At 34.0% G+C, this 11,415-nt stretch overlaps 1 protein-coding gene across 1 annotated transcript; it reads left to right on the top strand.

The window, feature by feature from the left end:
* On the top strand, positions 1–9,943 carry LOC127957440 (transcription factor COE2-like). Its single transcript, XM_052555974.1, has 11 exons — positions 1–14; positions 871–952; positions 2,752–2,893; positions 3,111–3,241; positions 3,385–3,511; positions 3,998–4,086; positions 4,765–4,830; positions 5,468–5,645; positions 7,406–7,591; positions 7,726–7,893; positions 8,909–9,943. The coding sequence occupies exons 1-11, from the start codon at positions 1–3 to the stop codon at positions 8,938–8,940; spliced, it is 1,215 nt and encodes a 404-aa protein (XP_052411934.1). The 3' UTR covers positions 8,941–9,943.
* Positions 9,944–11,415: the final 1,472 nt, after the last annotated feature.

Raw genomic sequence — 11,415 nt, 5'->3', positions numbered from 1 at the left:
ATGACAGCCATGTTGTAAGATACAAGTAAGATGGTTGCATGACAATGGTTCAGATGCAATGTTTATGGGGTTTAAAATGTTTATTTTAAAAACATTTTTGCAAGCATGCCAGTTCGATCTCAGACATTATTGAAACAATAAACAATTCATCCTGATTATGGGATGGACTAGTCCTGTGGTTTCTGTCTAGAAAATTATTTTTGACAAATCTAACTATATGAAAATTCTTCTTCTTCTGTCAATACAAGTGTGTGAGTGGAGTGGTGGAGAGAGTGAATTAGTTTTGCTTTAGGACTTAGAATTTACTTTGGAGAGTTGACCCAACATGCTGTACAATATATGTCATAGAAAACGAAACAAAAATGGCTTTAAAATAAACAGCTAGATATTACCAACAATATCTAGAATTAGGCCCTTTCTTTCGGAGCATGCTTCACAACACCTTGTGCAATGCTCTCCTTGCTGGTCTTCCAGCCACTTCTAACAAGCCTTTACAATTAATACAGAATGTGGCTATTAGTACGTGGGCTAACAGAGACTTGTCATAGCACTTGCCTCTCAGAAAAAGAGGTACAAAAGCTGTGACTGGGGCGGTACTTTTTCAAAAGTCCATATTGTTACCTTAAAGATTCATATTAGTACATAAAAGGTACAAACCTGTAACGCCCCACTGACAGCTTTTGTACCTTTTTTTTCCTGAGAGTGTATTATTACTTTTTTGTTGATTTTGTTTGCTTCCATTGTCCTCATTTGTAAGTCACTTTGGATAAAAGTGTCTGCTAAACGACTAAATGTAAATGGGAATAAAACATATGTGGCTTACATTTTGTTTGTTTGTTTTTTCTTTGTGTGTGTGTGTGTTTCCCACAGATTTTTCTTGAAGTTTTTCCTAAAGTGCAATCAAAATTGTCTGAAGACAGCAGGGAACCCCCGAGACATGAGGAGATTTCAGGTATCGATCATTTATTTGTAAATTAATGGCCTTTGCAAAATGCAGAAATGTTATGTTGTCTCTAAGGTAGAACCCATTCACAATGAGTTTAACCCCTTTTGCTGACTTTATAATTGATTCTTTACTTTACACTTCTTTATTTCCAGTAAAATTATCCAAACATCCTTAAAGCTAGTTTTACACATTGCTTTAGACATTACGTTTTGTCAGATAATGTATCTTTTGCTTTTAAAGATTAAGATGCTTTATGTAAAGATCTCACTAAGTTTAGAAAACAAGCAAGAAAAAAAACATACTTATATTCAAGATGCATTGTCTGAAAAATTTAACAGTCTTAATATTTTTATGCAATTTCGCTTCTCATATACATATATCTTGTATATTTTTTTCCACTGGAAAACAACACAAATATACTACATATTAAGTATAGTTGCAGTGGCAATTTTTTAATTTTACATTTTTTTTATTATTATTATTACTTTTGATAACATATACAGCAGTTCTTCAGGGGCCAATTGTATGTTATGTAGAGATTTATATAAAGTGACTGACTACAAAATCTCATAGCCTAAGTGACAGAGAATGATCAGAGAAAAAGCAGAAAAGGATTAGAGGCAAGGATCATCAGGAAATCAGCCAAGGTGCTTCAGGAAGTTGTCAGGATTTGAGTGATGGGCTCCAGATGGGGAAGGTCAGGCTCTGTGACCCAGGAAGTGCTCACTGGGGACCCTCCTGCTTTACTTCCTCCCACTTGTCTTTCAGTACTGGAGCTACTATCTGACATTTCATCTCTCACTCTTCATTTCCCTGCATTCCTTTCTTATAAATTTTTGTGCATTTATTTCATTTGTTTTTAGTGTGACATTTCTTTTCTTATTTGCAACAGACTGCATTTTCTGCATCCTTCATATCTATTTATTTTATTTTTTTTACATGTTGTTGTTTTTTTCATCTTAAGCTCTGCAATCTTTTTTACACTTGAGAATTTATGTTGTCATTGATTTTATATTCACTTTCGTTTCACTTTGAAACAAGAGCCAACTGAAACCACATTGATATGTGTTTTAAAACCCAATTAATTAATTAATTATGGCCATACATACTAAGATTTTAGATGTCATATGAGCTTGCCAATGTGTTGTCTTATTTATTTATTTTTACAGTTGGGAGAAATTGTCTTATTCATTGATGCTTATCTGGTCAAGACTTGCTTTGTGCCAGAAGAATGGCAAAACCAGCCATATAGCCATCTTTTTTTTTTTTTTTTTCTTTTTTTTTTTTTATGATTTCAGATTTCTATGATTGTCAGTTTAAATTCATCCAGTGTATAGGCTCGTCCCCATTTCTATGTCACACATGACCGAATCAGTCTACACTAGGCTACAGTGATATGAATATTCTTTTTCTTAGATAAAGAAAATAAAAAGTAAAGGGATAAATCAGGTGAAAAGTTGGGAAAAAAAGAGTGAGCGTAAATTAGATAGCCAGAGAAGGATGAGAACAAATAATTTCAATAATACTTGGGGGTATTCTGCAATTATTGCAATGTTATTTTACACTCTTTGGCTGCATTTTGTGTAATGCTCTCAGGGGCAAATTATTCAAAATTTTAAATCAGCAGCAGAAGTTCCTAAAGATGACATTGCTAGGATATCATCAATCATATTTTGAGATATCAAATCTGTTTTTCTTTTTTATCAGCTGTTTTAATGGCACGACATCTAAAGGTTTTAATGTACTAGACTAATCTCCTTTAAATTGTTTGTGTTATTAATATGTCATTCTTTGCATTCTAATAGGTGGTTTTGTCGACCACAGTCAGTGTGGATGGTCCTGTACTAGCCATTTCGGATAATATGTTTGTGCACAACAACTCCAAACATGGACGTCGCTCTCGTAGAATGGATCCAAATGAGACAGTGGAGACTAGCATGGAATATGGTGAGATTGCATTAATCCGCAGTTGAATCCACAGAGGCTGATTTTAACCATAAAGTTCGAAGGGAAGCTTTAAATTATCTCACTCTGTTGAAAGAGTAGAAACGAGTAGCTCTGTGGTCAGTAAGTAAAACTTACTGAGGGATGTTTCTTAGACTTTATAAGTAATCATTTTTTACATCTTAATGTCGTTTTCATTTTTAATATTTCTCTACTACAGCTATTCCCTGTATCAAAGCCATCAGCCCTAGTGAAGGTTGGACTACAGGCGGGGCTATGGTAATTGTGATTGGGGAAAACTTCTTTGATGGTCTGCAGGTGGTTTTTGGGAGCATGCTCGTGTGGAGTGAGGTATGCATTTGTAGACCATCGAAGCAAGCTTTAACTTGCAACAGGGAAAGCTTTTGTATTATTTAGAAAATTGCCTTAAGGAATGAGCACCAACATTCTGAAACAATTAAATATAAGATGTTGTTTTGTCATTGTTCATGCAGTTAATCACTCCTCATGCTATCCGAGTTCAAACTCCTCCTCGACACATACCAGGGGTTGTAGAAGTTACGCTATCTTATAAATCTAAGCAGTTCTGTAAAGGAGCTCCAGGGCGCTTTATTTATACAGGTAAATACACACCCAGACATCCGCACCCATGCAGAATCAAAAATTTAATGATAAAGTGTGTTATGTTAATTAAACTACTTCCAATCCATGTTTAAAGTTCAGAGACAAATTATTTAGCTTCCCTAAAAGTGAGAGCGTTGTGGCTTTTTGCCACTTTCAGAGCACTAAATCATTGCCATGTTTATTTGAGTGGCCCAACATTTCATCTTATGGCTCATCCAATAGAGGTTTTGGATGAAACTGCCTGTTTAGCTGAACTATGAAAAAGGACATTTGCAGTATTTGGAAAAACCTATTTGGAAGCATTATTATTATTATTATTATTATTTTGCAATTGCAATGTTTTGAGCTATTAGTAAATAATACATTAAATAGCATACCTGGCTTCTTTATAAAGTACATACTATGGTAATTATGCAGATGGAGGAATATGTGGAGGGATGTTTTAGAGACAAATTGATTCTCACTTAATATGGTTTTATTTAGCACTGAATGAGCCAACTATTGACTACGGCTTCCAGAGACTTCAAAAGCTGATCCCTCGACATCCTGGTGACCCCGACAAATTGGCAAAGGTTAGTAAATACTGCTATATGCTTATGATATATACAGTTAGGTCCATATATATTTGGATACTAACAAGTGCACACGTTCAGCTTTAACAAAAATATAACATAAAATGCTTAGGAATTACAACAATGGAATTACAACCATTTTTATACGCAGTCCCCCTATTTTCAGGGGCTCAAAATGTAATTTGAATAAATATAATCAAACATAAAATGTACATTTTTAATATTCTGTTGAGAATCCTTTGCAGGCAATGACTGCCTTAAGTCTGGAACTCATGGACATCACCAAAGACTGGATTTCCTCTTTTGTGATGCTTTGCCATAACTTTTACCTGCTCAATTAATGAAGAAATAATGAAGGAATAGCCCACACCTCTCCTTGAAACAGCTTTTGAGTCAATTGTCCAATTACTTTTGGTCCCTTGATAAAGGGGGCAGGTACATATTAAAGAGCGGTAATTCCTTAACCTTTCCTCCAAATTTGATGAGTATACCCTCAAATTAAAGCTCAGAGTGTGCATTTTAAAGCTCATATCCATTATGTAACTGTAACTTGATTATGTTTTGGTCAACAGCTACAATATGCATTGTGCCTGTGTCCAAAAATATATGGACCTAAATGTAAAAAGTACACACAAACTTTTTTTAATCTCTTTGTGGAATTGATTTTCCCTGTTTTAGGAAATGTTACTTAAAAGAGCAGCAGATGTTGTTGAATCACTCTATGGAAATACAACCAGCAATCAGGTAACTACTGAACTGTAGGATATAAGATATCTTTGTGTTTAGTTTCTCAACATTAATAGTATTCAACATAATATAAAAATGTTCCATAGAGCATCATTTGTACTTCAATGGAAGAAAGGAAATTTGGTCAAATAATAATTATTATTTATTTATTTTTTGCTTATTCCTAAGTGCATAGCTACAAATTAATGTCTCTTGTTAAAAACAGAAATTTAATTTCTTCAAAAAGGATAGTTCGCCCAAAAATTTAAATTATGTAATCATTTACTCACCCACCCTCAAGCTGTTCCAAATCCTGTATGAGTTTGTTTAATTCTTTTGATAACAAACAAAAATATTTTTGAAGAATTTGTGTAACCAAACAGGTGACGGTAGCCATTGTCTTCCATGGTTGTTGTTGTTTTTTCTCTTCATTCCCTGGAAGCCAATGGCTACCATCAACTATTTGGTTATCATCAACATTCTTCAAAATATTTTCTTTTGTTTATCAACTTGAGAAAATGATGATGATGATGATTATGACTTATTTTTGGGTGAACTATCCCTTTAACATGAGCCCTGAGACCCAATATGTTTTTGTGTGTGTGTGTGTGTGTTGCCTTGAATCAAAACATTTTTGGATGTTCTGTTTGTGCAGGACATTTTGCTAAAACGGGCGGCAGACATAGCCGAGGCTCTGTATAGCATGCCACGACCTCACAGTCAGCTGCAGGCCATGCCAAGTTCCCCTGTCCATGGAAGCGTTATGGGCCTCAGCTCTTATCCCACCCAGCTGGGTGTAAGTATGGGAGAACCTGTGCAAACCAGCAGCCAAGGTAAGGACCCTAAAACAATTTCCCTACATTTCAGAAGTCTTTGTCTTATTCATTGTCACAGATTACCATAGATGTTACTAAATCTTATCTCAACGCATTTATTGAATGGCTATGCTTGACCTTTCATATTAATATCAGTGTTTGTGAGACTGATTTATTTTGAACAGTTTTAAGGGTTAAAATATTTATTTTGGTCATAAGTACAATAACAAAGTAAAAATACTGATCACCACTATGCTATAATAATCTTTGAATGTACTTTTTCATTTGAAAAGTTTTTATGTCGTAACCTCCGCAACAGAATCAGATGTAGTTCTGTTTTTAATTTAATCATTGTTTTAATTAATTAATATTATTAAATAACCACATACATTTCAAACATCTTCATTAAACACTATAACCTACTGAATCATTAAACTCGATTGGCCATAACCTGTCGACCAATACATCTGAAAACACATTACAGCCATAATTTATTCTATTACATCCCTTCAGTTTAAAAAAAAAAAAAAACAAAAACCTCTGAATAATTAATGAATAATAATAATAATAATGAATAATTTGCTGTCCTTGTTTAAAAAAATAATAATAATACAAAAAAATATTATAAATATTATTCTGTTTAGTAAACTTTGAGTGAAATTGCTCCCTTTATATAGCTGTATACTGACTATGCTATTTATGTTCTGGTTCTATTTAAAGGGGTCATATGATGCGATTTACATTTTTCCTTTTTCTCTTTGGAGTGTTACAAGTTCTTGGTGCATTAAGAAGATCTGTAAAGTTGAAAAGTCAACGATGTGGGAAGATTTGCATAATGCCGTACAAATGTTCACACAAAGAAAGAAGGCTTAACCTTTATTCTCACTATTTTGCACCGGCGCCATGTTGAGGAGACGCTGTGTGTTTCGTTGTGAAAGTGAAACTACTTTGGCCTTCCAAAAGAGGACACAACTAGAAATCAGTGTTGTTAAGTTACATGACAGTATGGTAAGGTGCGTAGCATTTCCGTCACAAGCTTGAGGCATTCAACCAATCACAACGCACTGGATAGCTGGCAATCACAGCACACTTTGCATTTCAGACCAATGAGCTTTGTAAAAATCGATGTTTTTCAGAAAGGCGTGGCATAGAGACAATAATGTACAGTATGTGGAAAATAATGTTGTTGTTTTTTTTTCACCTTAAACCGCATAAACACATTTCATTACACCAAATACACAAAATAATGTTATTTCAAGCAACTTCATATGACCCCTTTAAGGAAACATGTTTTTATCGTGATGTGTTTGTTCAAATTCTGTAATTTGTCAATGGACTTTGGTGTTACAAATATTTGTGTGTGTGTGTGTCCTCCTGAGAAACAGACATAGACTTTTGACCAAATTTCTCTTTTTTCTTTTTCTTTTCTTTTTTCACGTTGCCCCAAGAACACATTGACATGCAAATTAGTTAAAATGTATATGGATGCACATATTGCATACTGTAAAACAGCATATAAGATCATTCTGTTATTTCTTTCATGCCATAGACAATCAGTTTTAGAGACCTAAAAATTGATTGGTGAATGGGATTTTTCCTATTTTTTTGCCTGTACTTGTCTTTTTCTTTAACTTAGTCCTGGTGTTAGTCCTGGTGTAAAAAAAAATAAATAAAAATAATTTACAAAAGTTCATAACATCAAATTGCAGGGCTGGTGTTTGTTTGTTTTGTTTATTGGTTGATTGGCTCAATATTGCAGTTTCTCTATTTTTTTTAAGGTTACACTCGAAACCCAAGCAGTTTGTCACCTCGGGGCTACCCTTCAGCATCGACCCCTCAGCAGTCAGGTTATGGATCCAATTTAGGCATGAGTGCGAGTTACGGAGCCGTGCCCATGAGTAGTCTGGGTGTTTCAGGGTCACCTGGCTTTAACAGTTCTTCACCAAACAGCTCTCCTTATGCTAGTGAGTTTTAGTTCCTTTCAGTTTTAGATCCTTTGCAACTTTTATTCCTGTAGTTTTTAATTATCCTTCTGCTGAAAATACAGAATTAATTTTGACAATCAAATAAGTATTTTATGATCAAAACATTTTTTCAGTCATGCCATCTAGCCCCACTGTACCTGGCTCCAGTTCTTCATCCTCCCTTTTGCCCTACACATCTTTCCCAACCTCAAACAAACAAAAAAGTGCCTTTGCTCCTGTCCTGAGACCACAGGGTTCACCATCACCTGTTTGCCAAACCTCAGGAGGCTCCAGCTTTAGAGGTACTACAGATCTTCTTTCTAACTTTACCGAAAAATGCTTTCGCTCAAGGTTCTATAAACCCTTAGTGGTAGGGCAAGAAAGTTTTTTCATGAAGTTTTTTTTTTTTTTTTTTTTAAACATTACTACGATAATCATAACTAATTTGTTTTAACTTTCCAAAAATGATCAGGCATTCTAACAATTCTTAAAAGGAATTGTTAACTCAAAATTGAAAAATTTACTGACCCCCAGAATTATTATTTTTTTTATAGAACAGATTCTGAGAAATGTAGCATTACATCACTTGCTCATCAGTGGATCCTGTGCAATGAATGGGTGCCATCAGAATGAGAGTCCAGCTCATAAAAACATCACAACAATCCACACAAATCCAGTCCAGAAATGAATTTCTCCATTAATGTTGTTTCTGGCCAAAATTACATCCATAATCCATAAAACTAAAATCCAGTAAAATCCATCCCAACATTCAAAAACAACAACCAATTTTAGAACTGTTTCACTGGAGAAAGCAATATTATGGAGAGCTTGGATTTTTGTCTGAAGCAACATTAAAAACATCACAATATGCATAATGATGAATTTATTTCTTACAAACACATAACATTTCACTTCATAAGACAATTATTGATGGACTGGGGTTATTCGGATTACTCCTGTTAACTGTTTTGGGCTCTCATTCTGATGGCAACCATTCACTGCAGAGGATCCATTGTTAAGGAAGTGATGTAATGTTAAAGTGACAAAAGTTTTGACAAATCTGTTCTAAGGAAGAAAAAAAAAAACTACATCTTGGATGGCCTGATGGTTAGTAAATTCCCAGCAAATTTTCATTTTTGTGTTAACTATTTCTTTAAATGTCATATGTAAGCATAACATTTTGTGTGTGTCAACAATAACTAATATATTATTTCTTGCTTTGGTGATATAAGCATAGTGTAGTAACTGTTTATTGAATTATCTATTTGATATATCTATGTTACTGTTATCAAGTATAACCTTTTTTTTCTTTTCCAGCAATGACAGGCCTTGTGGTTCCCCCAATGTAGATAATGAGTCTTTTCCAGTCATAAGATCTACAGTTAGTTGCTAGAACTGGACTGACATCAATGTTGTCTTCTTCAAGCCACACTGAGTGAAAAAGATACAGTTGTATAATCTTCTGATGAAGACCCATCAAGAGTATTAGAGACCACAACGACATCTTCAAAAGATTTTGGGAACCTTCTTAAAACATGTCAACTCTATGCACGCCGGTTGCTTCTGATTGTAAGAAGGTTGCCAAAGGGATGGTGTTACTAAAAGTTACTTCCAGCCACAAAATGCCAAAAGAGGATTTTTTTTTTTTTTTTTTGAAAACATGTTACACATGTCTGGCCATATGTTCTCAACAGACACATTGATCAATAGACCGCAGTAGATGCCATTAAAAAGGATGTCAGTTGTGTCAAAACAGATTTTTTTTTTTTTTAACTATATGCTGATAGATCTACATCCCTAAACTGAAATTGTGTTTTTGAAAGCATACATCAGGCTTTTCATTTAGAGAAACAGAAAATGTCTATTTAGGTTTATGAACGGATTACCTCATATATTTACTTATTTAATGACAGAAACTATATAAGTTATATTTTTAGTTTAAGTACTAATATAAGGAACCGTAATTGTATTTGCTATTTGTTATCGAATTGTATTTGTTTTTCTGTAAACATTTTAAATGTTGTCATTTTGTTATTCATATTAAAATAGTGATTGTAGATTTTTACATGTAAAAGAGTTTTGTTGTTAAACATACAAGCAATATATTGGGGCCAGTTTGTTAGAAAGTAAATACCTTGTAAACATTAAGTCAAGAGGACAAGAACATGAAGGATTAAGTAGTTTTACATATTCAGTTAAAGATCAGAATCTACACTAAATTAATCATCACCACTCTCATTATCTTAGATCGGACACTATTTGCAGAGTATGCATTTGTAGCAATATATCTGACCTTGTTATTTATGAATGTTCTCATATTAGTAGCACTTCAAAAAGTTTTTTTTTTTTTACTCTTCCACATGGCCATTAATTTTTTTTTTTTTCAATGTTACTTTAAACAAACCAAAGACAGGGCTATAGTTAGAGGAATAGTTCACCCCAAAATTAAAATGTGTTGAAAATGTATTTCCCCTCAGGCCTGATGTAGATAAGTTTGTTTCTTTATTGGAACCGATTTGGGGAAATTTAGCATTTTATCACTTGCTCACCAATAGATCCTCTGCAGGGATGGGTGCCGTCAGAATGAGAATCCAAACAGCTGATAAAAATCCACAAGTATTCACAGTAATCCAGTAATTCATACAAAGTGAAAAGCTTTGTTTGTTATAAATGTTTTTAAAACCATTACTTGAATCAGGAGGTAAATGTACACCGATCAAGCACTGTTAACAAGTAAAAACAGCTCTAAACATAAATGTGGGTGGATTTTGGTTTAAGAAGACAACAAGTGATAGACTTTCAATAAAGGAAGTGTTTTAATGGATTATAAAGTGGTATTTTGGACAGAAGTGATGGTTTACAGGTTAAAATGTTTTGATGAATGCAATGTTTGCATCATAAAATGTTGACTTATGGATTGGAGTCATGTGGATTAGCTACTTGTGGACTATTGTGTTGTTTTTAGCTGCTATTTGGATGCTCATTCTGACGGCACCCATTTGCTGCAGAGGATCCATTGGTGAGCAGGTCATACTAAATTTCTCAATCTTTTTTCTTTTCTTTTTTTTTTAATTTTATTTATTTATTTGTATTTAACCATGTATGCCATCAAGTGCATCAAAAGGTGTATTGAGTGATAGAGAGCTTTACTAACAGGTTTAAGCAAAAGTGTCCATATGTCTTTCACTGACGAATATAGAAATAGTATTGACAAACAGGATCAGTAAATTCAATTCAAATTCAGAGTTTCTCAGTATTGATGAAAATGGTCACCAGATTTGAAATGAAGAATGTATACCTGCAATGCTTTTTGTTCATTCTTATTAACATAAGTTAGCAGAGGAATTTAAATAAACACATGCCTAATATTCTGCCCTGTCCTCTATGTATAACTTCAGTGATTAGCTTTGAGACCAGTACAGTACTTTGACATGGCCAACAACCTGTAAAATGTATGTTTGGATGCAATAAGTTCTGCTGAGATACCTACTGAGCTGCTGAATGTTTTGACAAAAAGGGTTAAATCGGGTTAAAGGTTTGGCCATGGATTTAGATGATAAAGGCTTTTCTTTCTTTCTTTCTTTAGTTAAAGGCCGTTTGCCACACTTTTGTTGAATCCTTTATTGAGGTACATTATAACTCTTCCAGATTCACACCTCCTCTCTAGGTCCCCTGGGCATCAATGGCAGATGGAAAACACAGAAAGAGTCCCTTGTGTGTTTCTCAAAACAAAAATAGAATGTTTCTCTCACACACATGCATTCAAAACATTTTGGCCACACATCTACTTTCACATAAATCAGTAGTGCATTTCCCTCAGAAAT

The sequence above is a fragment of the Carassius gibelio genome, chromosome B5 (genome assembly GCF_023724105.1).
Source record: "Carassius gibelio isolate Cgi1373 ecotype wild population from Czech Republic chromosome B5, carGib1.2-hapl.c, whole genome shotgun sequence".
Classification (NCBI taxonomy): Eukaryota; Metazoa; Chordata; class Actinopteri; order Cypriniformes; family Cyprinidae; genus Carassius; species Carassius gibelio.
This window is presented reverse-complemented; position numbering and strand designations above follow the sequence as displayed.

Excerpts from the sequence above, each read along its gene's own strand:
- LOC127957440 (XM_052555974.1), top strand. Across the intron at positions 5,646-7,405 it reads TGTGCAAACCAGCAGCCAAG|GTTACACTCGAAACCCAAGC; the intron begins GTAAGGACCCTA and ends ATTTTTTTTAAG. Across the intron at positions 7,592-7,725 it reads AAACAGCTCTCCTTATGCTA|TCATGCCATCTAGCCCCACT; the intron begins GTGAGTTTTAGT and ends ACATTTTTTCAG.